The 19,653-nt window shown below is 38.5% G+C and overlaps 1 protein-coding gene across 4 annotated transcripts in view; it reads right to left on the bottom strand.

Moving 5' to 3' along the window:
• Nucleotides 1–1,780: 1,780 nt before the first annotated feature.
• ASB7 (ankyrin repeat and SOCS box containing 7) overlaps nucleotides 1,781–19,653 on the bottom strand; it is a 52,018-nt gene continuing 34,145 nt past the window's right edge. For all 4 annotated transcript variants that reach the window (XM_023651443.2, XM_023651448.2, XM_023651450.2 and 1 more), the window contains one exon: nucleotides 1,781–5,140. In XM_023651443.2, the coding sequence (XP_023507211.2) occupies nucleotides 5,001–5,140 (140 nt within the window). In that variant the 3' untranslated portion in view covers nucleotides 1,781–5,000. The remainder of the gene's footprint in view (nucleotides 5,141–19,653) is intronic.

Raw genomic sequence — 19,653 nt, 5'->3', positions numbered from 1 at the left:
ATTTCACAGAAAAGTGAATCACTTCATTACTACTTAATGTAACATAAAATAAACTACATTTGTATTAATTTAAAAACAATTTCCAAGTTAAAAGGACACACAAAAAAGGTTCTAAGTGTGATTTTTAAGATGTTGGAACAAATCAAGATTTAATTTAAAATATATTTATAATAACTACAAACGATTACACGATTTTTCTTTTAAAGGTCATATCTGCAACAGAAGAGAAATAACTTGCTTTAATCTGATCCTTTACTCCTAGTGGTTTATGGGTCTTCAGAACTGATAAATCACTTAGCTCGTGGAAGCACAACTGAAATTCAGCATGAGGCCCTCTGAGCATAAGCGAATGAATGAAATGGAAAGAGCACATCGTAATACTTGGTGTAAGATGCTCCTGCAGGACAAGAGACCAAGCACAGCCAGCAACAGCACCAGTTCAGGGTCTTATTCACACACTGATGATCGGATCTTCTGCAAATCGCCTTGGTCTTTGCCAACGGGATTCAGAATGTTAACCGTTGCTCAGGAATCAGAGAGTTCTTCTGGAAGATAAATACCTACAAAATGCACCATGATCTTAGAGAAATAAATTACAAAACTACGAACACTATTTACCAGCAGCGTACAAGAAAAGTCACAAGATCCAGTGGCGCCATATGCTGGCTGACCCCTTGTTTTGATTATCCAAGACTTAAGAGACCTTACAGGTAATGACAGAATAACAAATGATAGAATCAACGGCAAATTACCTTTATATCATAGGAGTCTATATCAACTCAAGCCTAAATATCAGTACTTGCCCGTGTATATTTAAAGTCTTTCTTAGTGTTTAACCTAATATAAATTCTAACATCAAAATTTGTAAGATGTGTTAAGAGAACACAGTTACTTTATATTAGACAAATACAAGCAGATGATATGAGTCTCTTCTTTCATCTTTGAAACTCAACCACATGAAATGTGGAAATATTTTTTTATCAAGTAGATAATCTGTTTTATCAATAGCTAGTAAGCCATTTTTGTAAACTGTCTTTCAGCTGAAAAAACAATATACTACTTACATCATATTGGAAAAGGAATGACCTCAAGATTTCCAAGCAACACAGCTATTTTTCACATCTGAACTCCCCTGCTGATCATTAGGAATAGTTTCAAATGTCCCATTCTTGGCCTTGGACAAGTCTGCAACAAGGTTACAGTTGAGAAACAGAGAATTTCTGCGTGGGGTGCTAAATCGTCTGTCCTCCCTTTTCCTTAGCACACCACCATTCATATTAGTTTGAGGTTTCTCCTGAATCGAGCTCTGCTTATGTTATACAGAAGAGTGAAATCAAAGTTATTTCACTTCTACCTGCTGCAGGCTAATAAACTACCTCAAATTCATTGTTTTAATGGCATTTACTGTTCTGTACTTAGAAATGCTGTGGTCCAAACTCTGTCCTCAGTCAACGTGTGGCAGGCATGAGGCAGAGGTGAATAGGGCCCAGAAGGCTCAGTGCTGGATCAGCACACTCAAGGACGCAATAGTCTAGTCTTTTGTTAGTTGGTATTTGCAGAATGCATTGGGGGGAGGGGGGCGGAGGCAGGCGGAGGAGGGGGGGGTAAGAATTGCCTTATCTGATCTAAAATGGTACTGATCTCTGTTTCACACTCTTACACAATTCCCAATTATCCAAAATGCTGATGAGTGAATGACAGATTTTTGTTTCTTTTCACCAAATAGCTGGAAATATTAAAAAGTTAAGGCAGACTAGAAATAAAACACAATTCCAGTACGTTTTAAACCAGATTTAAGTTTTTTTTTAATTCAAATTGACCCAAAGCAAAACTTACATTACAAAGGAAGAACAAAATACATTATGATATAACACACTAGGAGTTACATGAAAGCTAAATTTGTGGGCAAAGGGCCTCATCCCAATCACATTCTGGGCTAAAGAGCAATTCTGCAGGAAAGTTAGAATCTCAATTTGCGTATGGTCCACTCTGGTAATTAAACTACACATTCTTGTCTCTTAGGGTGTGCATCTGACAAATCACACTAGACTCCCTCATGCTCCAGATGTGTACTCTTGCTACTGGCAGAACAGTGAATTCTCTAGCGGAAATGCTGTTCCAAGCGTGACTGATAATGAATTAAAAAACAAAACAGTCAAGTCCTCCAAACTAACAAGCGTGGATTATTCTGTAGTAAATAGTTTAGAAATATGAGAATTAAATAATCTAAAAAACACTCTTACTCTGCTGTACATTTATAAACACAAATATTTACACACAAAAAAAATTCTTCCATTTCCAAAAGATGAGGTTTGCAGTTCATTAATGATCATAGTCGTTTATGAGCTGGTTTCTTTGGTGTACTTGCCAAATATATTTTTATAAAGGTTCAGTAATAGGCTTAAATAATAAATTTCAAAAGAAACATAGAAGGATCAGTGATGAATTTGATACTATTCTGAACATTTCAGTCAAGATTCTGGAAAACCAAGCAGTTGATTTTCCGAAAATACTTGTTCTCTCTACTCATTATGGGACCACAGAATGCTTCTCTCCAACCAAATGCAAATGTGGACCTATTTTCCATCCGTTACCAACTTCGAGACATTTTAGTTATTGTTAAATGATATGTGATTGGGATTTTATTAACAACAAAAAAATCTTTTTTAAGCTTCCAGATAAATCAAACCTCAAAGAATAAATAATGGAATTATATACTTCTTCATTAAATAGAAATTTCAATTCCAGGAAGAGCTCTCATAATTTTTTTCTGAAGTCACAGCAGCAATACAGAACAAAGAATTTACCTTAATCTGATCTTTTTACTTGGAATTCCCTGACTCAAACTCAGTGGCTAACTTAGTTTGGAAACCTTTGAATGGTTTGGGAAAGAAAATCATTCTAGTAACTGAATAAATTAATGCACACATATGAGGAAATAAGCCCTGTGTGAACAGAACATTAATATTACTGCTCAGAGTGCAGGACCCCGGGGCCCCTCCCATCTCCTTGTCTCCCTAGGCCTCGGGTTTTAGGGAGAAGTAACACAATTCATTTCTGGCCGTGCCATGTCCCTGATGCTGCTCATGTGTCTTAGCTCTGACCTGGGTATGGGTTTAAAGAATGAGAACACAGCATAGCTCCTATCTTCACAAGGGACTCTCCTTGAAGATAACTTTTTGGAGGTATTTTTATGGGGAAAAAGACCACCCATTTCTATCCATCAGACTCCAGTTACAGTTTTGGGATGGTTACAAACTGGCCACACTCTCACTGGCTCCCTGCAAAAGAGTCTATGTACCCCATCAGCGATCTCCCAAATCATCCTTTTTCTGAAGCTCCCCGTTCTTCAGAAACATGTGCACTGCCCAGGCACAAGCAGATCAGATACTCCGATGCCACAGCCACTCTGCAGCCAAGAGAACAAACTTTGTGATCGAGAAAATATCACTGCTCGCTCTGAGAAAAGGGAAAGCCAGAGTAGACTCCTAATTCTGCTTATTTATATTTTTCAGGTGAAATAGTTTTATACCTAATGACTGAGAACTAGAAATTCAGACAAGAGAAGCCCTTCATCTTGTAAACTTCTGATAACAAGTTTATTACCAGGGTGTAAATATTTTGAAATTTCCCAAAGCACTAAGAACAATACTAGGATATTGAAAAGGTTCTTCTGAAACTACTATGATGACAAATCAAACACAGAACACATCTCCAAGGGCATCATCATCGATCCCTGATGCCTCTGGAACCTTTTCCATTGTTGACACTTTATCATATCCATGTTTACACTGCAAACATATGCCCAATCAACCCAGAAAATAAAATAACTGTCCCAAAGAGCTTTACTGTGTATAACCGTAAAATAGATAGAAAATGTTTAATTAGCATATTAGGAATTAACCAGACATACAAATGTGCACCCATTAGAAATTTTACCCTTTAGAAATTTTTTTTAAACTGGAAGAAAAGAACACCACGAAACCGCCTCAAATTATTTAACCATTAAAGCCAAATGGTTTAACAATATTTTGGGCTATTTTTAGGGAATACTATACCACCAGAATACGAAATTTTCTGCTTAAAGTGAAGTAAAAGACAAAGCTTAAAATGGAAATTGCAACTGACATACTAAGGTTGTGCAATTAAAATTAAAGTGGCTGTTGCTGTTCTCATGGGCATGTCAAAGCCGGCTGTAGAATGAGGAACATCAAGTGAAATAATGGATAAAATACACCAGAAGGAGTATTGCACTGGAGGCACTGTTTTAAAAACAGAATACACTGGCTTTATAAAGTTATTTTCTTTCCCATTAATTTTTTTAAAAGCACAATTCAACTAGAGACAGAAGTTGAGACCCAATGTCTCTGGGTAGTGTACTACAGTTGTTAAAAAAATAAGTTAAAAACAAGAGCACACCAACAGGAAAGCAGAGGTACTGGATTTATGTCATCTGAAAGGTACGTTAATTAGGAAAACAACAGTTTGAAACAGCCAATTTGTACTCATTAAAAATGACTGAGGCGACAGCACTATTTTAAAAAAATTTCTTAGGGCATTTTCCAGTAGAACCCAGGACCCCCTCTGGGTGAAACTGTGCCTCCGAACTCTAACAAGTGCTCTGTTGGTTTATAGTATCGCGCACACCGATGAAACCATAAATTTGGAAAGGGTAAATTCTCCACTCCGAAACTGCTCGTGTCATTTTGGAAAAACAATTTTTGTAAATGCAATATTGTATACAAAGCTTGGACCTCTTAAACTTGGACCAAGAAACCAAATTAAGACCTTCAAGCATGTGGTGTGTGTGTTTATATATATAAAAAAATCCCTCCCCTACAATGAAAACCAAACAAACAAACAAAAAAACCTAAAAGTGTATACCTGCTTTCTGACTTCACAGCAAATCAGAAATTGCATAGGATATACTTTGTGCAAGGCAAAAAGCCTTTTAAGTATCTGGAATATAACTCCTAATCTTGCTCACAGTTCCGTGTATATCAGATATCATCAAATTTGTGTTTTAAGTAGTCTTTCATGACCTTGGCAATTGGTAGTTCATCAAGTAGCTTTAGGTTTTGAAGGCCTATACACTGTCGAATTTTAATTCGGCACAGGTCCTGCAAGTTTCTGGGTTGTCCTAAAAAGACAGAAAAAAGAAAAGGTTACAAAGCACAATACTGAAGGTGGGCTTTTAGGTTCTGAAAAGAAATGTTTATTTCACTGGGAAGTGTCTCTCTATGGACTTTACACACAAAGGATTAGAGAGACTCCTACTAAGAGGATGCGTTTTGGGTACCTTCATGTGATGTCTCAATTAACCCTCTTCACAACTCTGGGATGGTTGATATTTTCACCTCCATTTTACAAAAAAGGACACTAAGTATCAGGGATTTACATAAACTGCTCAATGTCAGACGACTAATTAAGGCTTTTTAGACCAGGACTAAAACCAGTTCTGATCCTAAGCCTGCTAGTCTTTCCTCTACAAATCAGAATGCTGGTTCTCATCCTGGCTAGGCCTCTGAACCTAGGCCTGGAGAACCTGTGCGAGCAAATCATTCCTCTGGGCCTCAGTCTTTCCACCTGAAAAGTGAGGGGACTGAACGAGATGTTCTCTAACGTGGCTCCTCCTTTCAGTTCACTGGGTAGGACACTGGAACCTAGACACAGGACACGATCTCTGGAGAACTTTCCCAAACGACATCTGCACCTGTTCACCCAGATTCTGGACAAGGCAGAATACTGGCTGTCAGGACGAGGTGCAGATGGAGGGCAGGGGAAGGGGTGAAAAAAGAAGCCCAAGCTATTCTGAGTCTGTCTCTTTAAACCTCAAACCCTGGCCATCTATCTGACAATAACCTCTGCTATATCCCAACTCAAAAAGACATATCACAAAATCCAATTTCTTTCACTTTTGAATACTTTCCCAAAACAATACAGATGACCACAAACACAAGGAAAAGTCCTAAGCAATGGTGCCCCGGTAGTGTTTGGATTCAGATTAAGTTCTGCTTTCATATTAAATGGTAATAATAGTAAAAGATAACGTATGTTGAATGCTTACTCTGTGCCATGTATTCTTATAAGCTCTTGACATATACTAACTCATTTAATCCTTTTATGAGGGAAGTACTTTGATCATTATCCCCATTTTACAGACTCCTTACATCTCAGAGAGATTAAGTAACATGTTCAAAGTCAAGTAAAATGCCATACTTCAGCGGTTCTCAAACTTCTTGGTCTCAAAACCTCTTTACACTTTTAAAAATTATTAAGGACCCAAAAGAACTTCTGTTTATGTGGATTATATCAATAATTACTATATCAGAAGTTAGAAATTTTAGAAATACTTAATTCATTTAAAAATAAAAACCCATTACATGTTAACATAAATAACACTGTTATGAAAATAACAGGATTTTCCAAAAATAGTAAGAAGAATGGCATTCTTTCATATTCTTGCAAAGCTTTTAAAGGTCTGGCATAATAGATGGTAGCTGAATTCTCATATTTGCTTCTGCATTCAATCTGCTGTGATGAAATGACATCATCTAGTCTTTGGAAAAGTCCACTTACACTCATGAAAGAAGGAATGTGAAAAAGACAAACAATGTCTTAGTACTATTATGAAAATCATTTTGACCTCAGATACCCTGAAAGGGTCTCAAGGAACTCCAAAGGTCTCTAGGCCATGGAGAACCACTGCTATACTTAGTACTTCATCCCTTACTTGAATTGTACTTGTTTGTAGTGATGACCTTTATTCAAAATTAAGTAATTCTTCACAAATGAAAAAGGTTCCTTAAAACTCAGACCTCAGTTCTGTAAAACACATATGAACACGTGCTGTCCAAGAGTTAATATATGGTCTCTTAACAGAAGCACGGCAGAAGCTACTGCTTTCCTAGAAACGTCTGTAAACTAGGGGCATGTATGTGTATCTACAGACGTCTGTACAAGGATCTGTGCATGGCTGTGACACACACACTCTTGTGTCTCTCAGCAAGACTATGTTTTCTCCATCTTCCAGAGCTCTGCTAAAGGGGCGCTTCATTAGGGGAGATGAGGTCAGGTTTCCATCAGATACTCAGAGCTCCTTCCCACTATAGCACTAAACAAGGTTGTGATTTTACATCTATTTGGTGATTACCTACCCATGCCCATCTTCCTCACTATACGACATGTTCCATGAAGGCAGGACCACATCTGGCTGCCAATGTAAGTCTAATGCCTAACACAATACTCAACAAATACTAGCTGAACGAATGAATATTTAACAGGCTTGTCTTTAAAGTATGAAACAGTTGACTCATTGCAAAACACATCCATGTCAACAGCAAATCATTTTCTAACCTGTTTTGAATTATTTTTCATCACCATTCATGGGCTACCATTAGGAAGAGAATAAATTATCACCGTCATTTTCAATAAACGCTTATAGTATTTGATCTGCAAATGCAAAAACCAGAATATGAATTACACGTGAATCTTTTTTTAAAGTAAAGAATTTGACTTTCCTAATAGATGGCAGCTTCTTTTCAAGTATAATATTAATAAAAAGAATAACCATGATGTGTTCAGGCAAAAAACAGATAAGGATAAAGTTGACATATGTAAGTATACATGCATACCTAAATCAAAACATATCCTCCAACAAAGTAGAAAAACTAAATTATTGGAATTTGCTTAGCTAAGGAAAAAAGAAGGATTGAGACAAAAGGTTACATAATGGGGATTTTTTTTGCGGCAGAATGCACTCTCCAAAAACGGCCACAATACGGCCTATGCCTCATGCTCCTTTTTACAATGTGACTGGATACTCCCATCATTAAGAAATGGAGCCTAGCTTTCCTCTGCTTGAAACTGGATGACCTTGTGACTATGATGGAAATGATGTTATATGACTGCTAAGTCATAAAAGGTGATACGACTTTCGCCTGGTTCTTGGGACATTCACTCTTGGAACACAGCTACCATCATGCCACAAAGAAGTCCAAGCAGTCTATAAAAAGGAAGTGAGGACACTGCCCAATAGTCCTGGCTGGGCTCCCAGTCCAGTGACTCCAGACGACCCTGCCTGAAGCACAGAAAATAACTGACTATCAACACTTTAAGCCACTAAGTTTTGCAGCATTAGATAACTGAGTGAGATTATGGGACCTGGAAGTAGGGTGTTGCCATCAAAAAAAATCTAAAATATGTGGCTTTGTCATTGGGACCAGCTTGATGGGAAGGGCTTTGAAGAGGCTCTTGGTCAGGGCTTAAAGGAAAGTTTTTAAAATGTTACTAGAAGCTGGAGGAAAGGGGAACCTTTTATTAGTGGTGGCAAATTTGGCACCACTGTCACCTGCAGTAATGTGGAAACTAGGAAAAGCCTTAATGATCTGCTTAAGAAGATTCCCCAGGCAGAATATTGGAAGTGTCACTGGCTCTCCTCGTTGTCTATGATAAAATGCAAGAGAGCAAAGATGAGCTAACAACTTTCATTCAAGGGACACAACTACAGAAATACTACCATCCTCATAAGTCATCTCTGTATGGGCCTTTCCAGGGAAAAATGCACTTTTCATGCCTATAAATATGGGAAAGTTTTACTCAATTTGCTACTAATTTTTCTTCTCCTTAAGCAGTGTGCAATCTTTTAATATTGTGGGAGCAACTGATCGTTCAAAGATTTCTTGACACTGTAATTCCCGTCTGCAGAAAGACCCTTAATGGTAGAGGCATATCACAGTGGTTAAAGCTTCAACCCTGGAGCCAGCCTGCCTGGGTTTGACTCCCATCCCGGCCCCACCACTTAGAAGCCGTGTGGTCCTGGGGAAGCTACTTAAGTCTCCCGCCTCAGTTTCCTTATCTATGAACTGAAGATAACAACACCTACATCATAGGCTTTCCAAGCATAAAAAGAGTTAATTTCAGTAAAGTGTTTAGAATAGTACCTGGCACATAGTAAGAGCTATATAAGTATTTGGTAAATAAATGTTAAAATAGTAATTTTTAAATAACTTTAAGGATAATGTTTACTTCTCCTTCCAAGAAAAGTAGAGAGCTGCTTCTTGGAAGCTGAAGAAGTCTCCATCTTTCTGGTGTTAAGATAGTAAGAAAACTAGTTGACAGCCTAACAGTAAAGGAGAAACTGGTAATCCATTACTGGAAAAGAGTCCTGGCCAAATTGATGGAAATCGTATTCTGGAAATCACTGCATGACCTGAATCAAGCAGAAATGTGAGAACTTCAATAACTGTAGAAAAAGATTTGTAGTGATGAAGTAAGGAATGTCATTCATTATACTACTGCTCCACAAATATACAGACATTAACTCATCCTGCCATGTAGCGGCACTGAGTGAAAAATGGGCTAAATAATAGAGTAACAAGGAATTGTCATTGTAATTACTGTTATTTCTAAGACTAAGGAGCTATTTTTCCAGGAATATCATTTTAGGAATAGAAGATTAATACTGAAAAAGAAGTACTTATTTTCTTGTCAACACATCACTCAAAAGTATTTACTGAGCACCTACTATGTACTAAAAATGCACTGTCCCCAAGATCAAAGGGGCAAGGGAAGAGGAGGATGCAGTGGCAAAGGAAAAGGCAGAACAAGAGACTAAAGGGAATGAAAGCAAAAAGTCAACACACATGCACACAACTTTTGCTAGATGTCTTAGAAAATCACTCCTGCCCCGTTAAGTAACAAGTGCCTTGTTCATGGGACTGTAACAGAGGAGACCTGGGGACACCTCACTAGAGAGTGTAATTTAAGGAATTATAAGGACTTTGGGGGATGCAGAAACACTACAAGGCATTCATACTAATGAACTACAACGGAATTACAGAGTAGTTCAAAGAGTTATGAGTCTTTCCATTTGGTAAAGAAGCCCATCATTAGTAATAATTGGGCTGGTATAAAATAGGAAATCAGCTTTTGAAGGGTCTGGTCTTGTATAAAGTACAACAGCAGGGCAGCATCATAACTTAGAAAATTAAATATCTGAAATCACCTCATTTTGCCATTGGATTACTGCATTTATGATAAACGAAACGTATTTATTTGGATAAAGTATTTGTAAAGGTAGACAGAGAAGCAAAACATTTTTACATAATCAAAGTGAACAAAATGAAAGCAAAGCAAAGTTCCAGGTTTTCCTTTGGAGGAGAGAGGGGGAGAGACTGGAGGTGGAGGGGAGGGGGTCAAGAAGCAAAAAGGAAGATTTAGCCTCCTCTGAATTGCTTTATGCAATCTGACTTGTTCCTTTGAGCACTTCTCATCTTAGGTCAACATCTGGACTGGCCTCCCAATACCTCTTTGTTTTATCTCAGCTCCCCATTCTAAAATTCTACCATAAAAAGAGTTAATCCCTTTGCTCTTGCCTCTGAATTCCCTTCACAGGGACTGAGCATGGAATGTGTTAAACAAATATTACTTTATAGAACAAAGGCAGTTTCTAGCTCACCTTAGAATAAAAATTATGGTACCTAAAATAAAAGGCGGGGCCGGCCCTGTGGCCGAGTGGTTAAGTTTGCGTGCTCCACTATGGCGGCCCAGGGTTTCTCTGGTTAGGATCCTGGGCGCGGACATGGCACCACTCATCAGGCCACATTGAGGTGGCGTCCCACGTACTACAACTAGAAGGACCCACAACTAAAATATACAACTATATACTGGGGGGATTTGGGGAGAAAAAGCAGAAAGAAAAAAAAAAGAAGGTTGGCAACAGTTGTTAGCTCAGGTGCCAATCTTTATCAAAAAAAAAAAGGCTACTCCAACTTAACTCTTAGAATCCAAAGGTATACAATATCAGCCTTGATCACACTTATCCATTGGTTACATTTTTTCACAGGCAAATGAGCTTTGACTTAGATTTTCCACTTGCACTAAGCCAAACAAAATCATATACTGCTTCCTAACAAATAACAAGAAATCTCTAGAAGCCTACACTAAAAATAGAAAGTAATTCAAAATACGACGAAAAAAGTACAGAATAAAGTAATACTTTCTATATCAAACAACCCTAAAATGTGATGTAATTTGACACAGAACTGCACACTATTTATTTATTTCTAAAGTGATTTTAATAACTGGGACTGAAAAACCTGATAAGACTACAACGTAGATGTCTGGCAAAATCCTCAATTAGAAAAAAACAATAATCGAAAATAGCCTCAGTTAAATGTGTTACACAAATTACTTCTCCAAAGAGTTACACTAGGTAACACTGTTTTGGCCAAGTCATCCTACAAAGAAAAACCAAAGAAACTGATTAAAGAAGCATTTGAGAAGAACACAGGAGAAGAGGCAGCTGCCATAGAGATGTTGTTTGATGTGATCATCTGCTCACATCCCTGTCGCTGTGCTGGATTTAGCTGAGAAAGCCACAGCCTAAATTTCATTTTCTTAAAATTAAAAAAAAGGAGTCACGATTTGTATTCTTACTTTTTTAAAGTTTGAAACTTTGTTTAAAGTTTAACTTCTGCAACTAAAACACAGTCCTTGACTATTACTGCAATTTAAACAGAAACATATTTCAGGTTACTGCAACTTTCAAAAACAGTATTCTTAAACACCTGTGATTGATGCGCTAGAAAGCAACAAACTTAAGTACTTGACAGATTAAGTCTCCCAGAAAACAGTTCACCCAACTCAATTCCCATTTACCTAATCTTTTTCTCTTAGAAATATGAGCCATTTAATTCCCTGAAAAATACAAATCAAAATACAACCCAGTCCTGCCTTTTACACACCACTGAACATACCTAGTGGTTGCTTCGTCTTTGGAAAGCATCTACTAGTAACAAAGTTCACTACGTCTACTCAGACTCCTTTGGATATTAAACACAAACCCAACTAGCATGTTCTCTGCCTTAAGAGTAATCTATACCAGAGCACGCCACAGGAATAAAAGATGCTGTGTAAAAGTATGCTTTTTAACTACTGTACAAAGTTAAATGGTTAATTTACTCAAGGATGTCTTGGAACCTCTGATATGCTACTGTGCATGATGAATCTCTGAAACTGGGATCTAGAATCCAGGGTCCTAAATGATTTGAATAATGAATCTGTTTTCCCCCTATAGCATCTGATAGAACCACAATTTCATAGATACACTTCAGGAATCATTTATCTCTACAGATTTCAAGTAGTAAATATGTTGGCATATGGCAAGCAGTAATTTAAAACATTTCGTTTTATCCACACATTGTAACTGCGAACAGAAATATGTTAGAGATTTTAGAATTTCGTGAATCAAGGCTAATAGGGTGTCCTTAAAAATTTGAATGTAGAAGTTGTCCATCACTAGGTCTCAACTTTTTAGCCTTAGGACCTCTTAAAATTAGAGGACCTCAAAGAAGTTTACGTAGGTTATATCTATCTATATTTACTATATTTAGAAATGAAAATTCAGAAATTAAAAAAATATTTATTGATTCATTTAAAAATAACTAATAAATTCATTATCAGTTGAAATAAATTTTTATGAAATAAAAGCACTGCTTTCCAAAACAAAAAAGATTTCATGAGAAGAGTGGCACCATTTTACATTTTTGCAAATCTCTTAAGGTCTGGCTTCATTGAAGACGGTTGGATTCATGGATCTGCTACTGCATTCCATCTGTTTCAACATGCTGTCTTGATTGAAGTAGCTGAAGAAAATCCAGCTCACTCACATTTGTACTTGGAAAAGGAAGGAATCTTTTCATAGCCTTTTTAGATAATCATGGATCTTCTCTGATACTCCATCAAAACTCGACAAGTGGTGCTTTTTAAAGGTTGGCTGCACCGTGGAATCTGAAACCAAACCAATGAACTTTTTGTACTCTTTCACATCAAAATTCATTGGTCTATCTTGCCCTTTGAACGGATCTCTTACTCATGCATGATTTTGTAACATGCATTAGTCGTTGATTCATTAGGTTATGCAGATCTTCCAAATGTTGACTCATTTCATTATACGATATCAAAAAGTCACTTTTGTTAATATCTCCACTGGTCTCAAAAAAGTCTTTACATATTGGGAAACCGTCAATGTCAAAGTGGCAAATACAAGCTTTTCAAAATTCTGATTTTCACTTGAAAGCTCCATTTTTATGACTTGCCGTAAATACTGTCAGTTGTTTTCCTTAAGGTGACAAGTGAACTTTACGCATCTTCAAGAAAACGTCTGCCAAATATCCAAGACTAAATAGCTATAGTTTGGCTGTCAGTCAATCTTTCGGGTAAAAATGGTGTTCCAAGAAAAAAGCTGCTGGTTCAGCTCAAACAAATCACAGAAGTGCTTTTCCTCAATACAATCATAGCACTTCAGTATGCAGTAAAAATATTCTCAATTTCCATCCTGCAGAATATTAAAAAGGTATACACTCAAAGGGATTAAGATTTAACCAAATTAATTTTACTACATCATCAATGACGTTCCTAAATGGAACTGGAACACGCTTCACTGAGACTGCCAGGTGGTGAAGAACACGACGATTAGTGATGACTAGTACCCTAGGGGTCGACTTGATCGATGCTGAAGCCCCAGCAGCTTTACCCACCACTGCTCTTACACCATCAGTGCAAATGTCAGTGCAGTGAAAAAGGCAAATAACATCTTAGCATTGTTAGGAAGTTAGTTTCGACCTCATGGGCACCTAAAACAGTCTTGAGGACCCCCCAAGAGTTCACACTATGAAAACCACTGTTCCACGCAAATCAAAAAAATCACATCAAATCACAAGCAGCAGGAAATCATCCCCTTTAAGAGTGGATACTGGTAAGAATTTTAAAAAGGGAGGGACCCCAGGGCCTATGGTCTAATACCCCCATTTTTCAGAGGAGGAAACTGAGATTCATGGGGCAGGGGGAGGCTAAGCAGACTGCCCACATTTATTAGGCAAGTCAGACACTGGGTCAAGAGCCTATCAGCTGCTCTCTCCACCACAGATGTGGCTGATGTAACAGCACCTCCGCCACAGGCACAGCTGAGAGATCTTCGGTATGCTGTTTGGGAGATGTGTGCCTCTAAATTCCGGTGGGCAAAACACTACCCAGCCCAAGGGACCTTGGATAGGATATTTCTCACATTCAAGTAAAAATGGAGCTGGTTTCTGCTCCAACATGTAAAGATCTTGGAAGTCATCACTCTCATCCTTACGAGAAGAAAAAGCTGAACAAACTCAAAATCAATAACTTATCTTGGGCAAAGCTCCATCACAAAATCTGGAGAGAGAAACAAACCCAGAGAGTCACAGCTGAGATCTGTGTACCTGGAGCAGAAGCCGCTGGAGCCACAAACTGGTAGCAACACTTAAATAGCAATTTGGACGAAGTGCCAAAGGCTGTGTGTGGACTAGCCTGAGAGTGATGGCCACAGTCTTAGGAAGACCCCACACAATCTGAGTGTTACTTTCAGGAACCCCACCAGGTTCTCACAGTGAAGAGTCAATAAAGATCCCCTCACAGCCCTGGACGGCGGAAGGTAAGACTAGCCATTATGGTATAAACCCAGAAACTTCTTCACAACAAAGGCCTGTTCTCCAAGGGAAAAAAACTTTACCAGAGTCTTATCCCACCTGGAGAATGAACACTTCTCTGATTCGAACCCCCTTAGTCTTTCTATCTCAAGGGGTATGGGGGACGAATGAGCAAAGCCAAGAAACACTTATGAAGATCACACCCCAGAGACACAGGCCCACCGAAAGATTGAGATCTGATCAGAAGATTAGAGACCGCTGGCCTCCCCGATGCCTCCCCACCACACCAACAGGGCTCCAGTGTGACATCAGGTGACAACGGTGGATTATAGCTGAAAGAGCTGTAAGATGCAGACTCTTTCTGAGGAGGAGTGCCGAGGGAAGCCTAAAGTTGAGAGGGGGGGCAAAACCAAGGAAACTGGAGGAGTCTGAAGCCTCCGGCACTTACAGCTACAGCAAACATGACACATGACCCCACTCCAGCCAGATTAACATAAAACCTGACATTAAAGGTCTATTTACCTCAGTTCCTATTACCCGATACATCATGTCTGGCTTCAATAAAAAATTACAAGCTATGCTAAAAGGCAAAAAAAAAAAAAAAAACAGTCATAAGAGAAAAGAGATGTTGGAATTATCAGACAGGCAATTTAAAATAACTATGACTGCTATGTTAAAACTAATGAAAATATTAGCTGGTAATAGGAAAATCTGGCCTATCTAATGCCCTAATGAAACAGCAACTCTGCAGAGAGAGTTTCCACAACAGTGAGTACAGTGAGGATGCCACCAGCAAATGGAGGGACAGGTGACAAGCTGATCCCTCCAACAGCCCCGGACATTGCTGCTTGTACAAGTCTTTGATTCCACTTTGTCTTTCATATATTTCCCTCTTCTACACGAAGGGCAAAGCCTGACACTTAAATGATTTCCTAGGCAGGCAGCACAACGTGGCACCTTTTCTACAAATAATCCAGCCAATCAAACATGGAAGCTGCCTCCTTTCAAGAGACATTCTCTAGCTGGGAGCCATTGCATCTACTGCATCTACTGCTATCTCTACTTGACTGTGCTCTCTAAAACTTTCCTCCAATTTCCACACCATTTGCACAAGGAACTGTAGGTGCCAGCTCTTTTCAGTCCTTCCCCTTCTCCTGCAGAGGTGGCTGGCTGAAGAAAGTCCTTACCCACCGCACGCATAATCTGTGCTTGACATTCAGAAGTGGGTTAAGGTCTTCACTACTTCTCCATGAACAAAATTCCAGGCATGCAGATGAGTATAATCCCATCTTTTTTGTCACCTTAAGATTAAAAATTCTTGATAGTCACTGCGTGAGGTTCAGCTTTCTCATGGAATTTCTCCATTTCTTAAAAGATTTCAGATTCTGAATGACTCTTTCTTTCATACATTGACTAGAGGAGTTTGCATTGTGGGGCAGGGAGATGTTAAGAGAAAAAGAGCACTAGATTACAATCTGATTCTTCAGGGTGAGCTCTATTCTTTTTTCAGGTGTACATCTTATATTTCACCTTCTGTATAGACTACATTGTGTTCCCCTGCAAAAGTCTAGTTGCCATCCCTTACCGTATACATGCATCCCTTTATCCCTTTCACCCCTCCACCTGCTCTTCCCCCCCGGTAACCACCAATCTGTTCTCTGTATGTATGTATTTGTTTATCTTCCACGTATGAGTGAAACCATATGGTATTTGTCTTTCTCTGTCTGACTTATTTCACTCAGTAATACCCTAAAGGTCCATCCACGTTGTCACAAATGGCAAGATTTCATCTTTTTTATGGCTGAGTAGTATTCCATTCGTCCACACCTCCTTCATCCATTTGTCTGTCAATGGGCACTTAGGTTGTTTCCAAGTCTTGGCTATCATGAATAATGCTGCAACGAACATAAGGGTGCATATATCTTTTCGAATTAGTGTTTTCATGTTCTTTGGAAAAATACCCAGAAGTGAAATTGTTGGATCATATGGTAGTTCTATTTTTAATTTTTTGAGGAATTTCCATACTGTTTTCCATAGTGGCTGCACCAATATACACTCTTGCCACTCTTATAAAATATAGTATTGGAGGTCCTAGCCAGAGCAATTAGGCAAGAAAAAGAAATAAAAGGCATTCAAATTGGAAAGGAAAAAGTAAAACTGTCACTATTTGCAGATGACATGATTTTATATAGAGAAAATCCTAAAGAATCTACCAAAAAACTACTCGAAATAACAAATGAATACAGCAAAATTGCAGAGTAGAAAATCAACATTTAAAAATCAATTCCATTTCTATACACTAACAACAAACTAGCAGAAAGAGAAATCAAGAATACAATCCCATTTACAATCACAACAAAAAGAATAAAATACCTAGGAATAAATTTTACTAAGGAGGTGAAAGACCTCTACACTGAAAACTATAAGACACTGTTGGAAGAAAAAGAAGATGAGACAAAGATATAGAAAGATATTCTATGCTCATGAATTAGAAGAATTAACATAGTTAAAATGTCCATATTACCTAAAGCAATCTACAGATTCATTACAATCCCTATTAAAATTCCAATTACATTTTTCATGGAAATGGAACAAAGAAGCCTAAAATTTATGTAGAACAACAAAAGACTCTGAACAGCCAAAGAAATCCTCAGAAAAAAGAACAAAGCTGGAGGAATCACAGTCCCTGATTTCAAAATATACTACAAAGCTACTGTAGCTATCAAAACAGCATGGTACTGGCAGAAAAACAGACACACAAATCAATGGAACACAAGTGAGAGCCCAGAAATAGAACCACACATCTATGGACAGCTAATCTTTGGCAAAGGAGCCAAGAACATACAAAGGAGAAAGGAAAGTCTCTTCAATAAACGGTGCTGGGAAAACTGGACAGCCACACGCAAAAGAATGAAAGTAGAACACCACGCACAAAAATTAACTCAAAATGGATTAAAGACTTGAATGTAGGACCTGAAGCCATAAAACTCCTAGAAGAAAAAGTGGAACAAATATGCTCTAGGACATCAGTCTTAGCAGTATCTTTTTGAATATGTCTCCTCAGGCATGGGAAGCAAAAGAAAAAATAAACAAATGGGACTACATCAAACTAAAAAGCTTCTGCCTGACAAAGGAAACCATCAACAAAAAGAAAAGACAACCTAACAATTGGGAGAAGACATTTGCAAATCATATATTGATAAGGGGTTAAGATCCAAAATATGTAAAGCACTCATACAACTGAGCAATTAAAAAAAACAAAAAACCTGATCAAAAAATGGGCAGAGGATCTGAACAGTCTTTTTTTTTCCAAAGAAGATATACAGATAGCTAACAGGCACATGAAAAGATGTTCAACATTACTAATTATTAGGGAAATGCAAATCAAAACCACAATGAGATATCACTTCATACCCATCGAAACGGCTATAATTAAAAAAGACAAGAAATAACAAGTGTTGGAGATGATGCAGAGAAATGGGAACTCTTGTATTATTATTTAACCATATCCTCAGGGCAAACTTTACTTACAGAATAGTCTTCCTAGCAATTTTAATACTGTACCTCTTTTAACAACGTTTTCTTGGGCTTGCCCTTCTCTTGTGCATAAATGTTCATTTTCTTTTTTGAATTGGGGAAACATTACTACAATCTTCTGCTCTGTTTGGCTAGATAATTCTAGCCCATTCCCATATGCCAGAGCTTTCGTTATCCTCTTAGCTCCATATGGTGTTTGTGCATAGGCTATGTACAAGTTATTCTACTTTAATTAACTGCATGCATTTACACGACCCTGAGAACAAGAGTCTCCTTAAATCTTGTGCCCTGGGCACCTCATTTGCCTCGCCCAAGTCCTGGTCCTGGTGCAAGGGGTGGTTTACCTCCCAATCCAGGGCCCTCGGCCCTCAATGGACCTCCATCAGAATGTCTGCTACCGTCTGTCGTCACTACCATTTCTACCTGTCATCAGTCATATCACTGTTCCCTCTGCTGTTGTCCCTTTCACTTATTTGTGCCACTCTCTCTTATTTTTCTATCAAGTGAAAGAACAAAAATTGGCTTCTCTAGCTAACCAGGAAACATCTTTCCTTCTGCAAGATGATCTTCATTCTTCAGGTATGATCTTTGGCTCTTCTTAGCTGTGTTTATTGTTCCAGGGCACAAAGAAGCTGCTCCTTCACTTGACTGGCTTTCTGAAGGAGACCATGTTGAGTTCCAGCCATTCTAAAAGGCAGAGATTTCTGGAAGTTTGGCTGTGGGTGAAGAGTAACGACAGCTCTTCGTGGCTTCTCCCTCTATTCATGATCAACAAGGTACCAGTAGATACTATCTCATAACTAAGCCATTTGATCTGCTTTGTTTTTATACAGTGTATATCAGAGCTTTTATGGCAACATTTTTAAAAAGCTACAGTAGCTTCTAGATTCCAGGATTATGATTGTCTTGAGCTCTTCCAATTTAAATAACCTGCTTCTAGTCAAAAATGGTGCAACGAATAGTAAAGTGGCCCTGAATAAAGACCACTATCTGGCACTTCTCCTGTCCTTACACCTCAGGAGTCTGAGTTCTCAGATTAGAAGCCAACAGCTCGGTGCCTGGAGCTCTGGTGTATGGTAGTGTCAAAGGCTGGAGGAGCTCACAGATTTGATTTAAGGCTGCTCCCTGAACTACCCAACCTTCTTTCACTTTGGTTTTCCTGAGAGAGAGCTCAGGAGAGAACCCCAAAGGGCATCAGCTACAGTTGGTCCTTCTAGCACCTAATTACTCACTAGGAAAAGAAAAATCTAATATATATGCACAGGTGAAACAGAAACACTTAATTTGCTTTTGGCAGGAAACACCACTAGAGAGTCAAGAAGTAATGAATTATGTTGAGGCATCTGAAGACAAAAGATAACCGCTGCCTTCAAAAGACAGATGGTCCTTCACTTCTGAAAAACATACAAGTCTGTTCAACCAGCATCTTTTATGGATGCAATCAGCCAACCCACACTTACTGAGGACCTACTAGGTGCATGGCTCCACTCTACATGCAGTGGAGAACTCCAACACAAAGAGACAATCTGTGCCACTTTTTCCATCTGCTCTTAACTTTAAAGGTCCATGTGAATCTTTTTTAACTCAACATCTTGCTCTCCAGCAACTCTCTGTGATGGAACTCAGTAGCTCTGGGGGCTGGGGACACAGGGGCAGC

The sequence above is a fragment of the Equus caballus genome, chromosome 1 (genome assembly GCF_041296265.1).
Source record: "Equus caballus isolate H_3958 breed thoroughbred chromosome 1, TB-T2T, whole genome shotgun sequence".
Taxonomy (NCBI): domain Eukaryota; kingdom Metazoa; phylum Chordata; class Mammalia; order Perissodactyla; family Equidae; genus Equus; species Equus caballus.
Note: the sequence above shows the minus strand (reverse complement) of the source record. Positions and strands in the feature narration are given on the sequence as shown.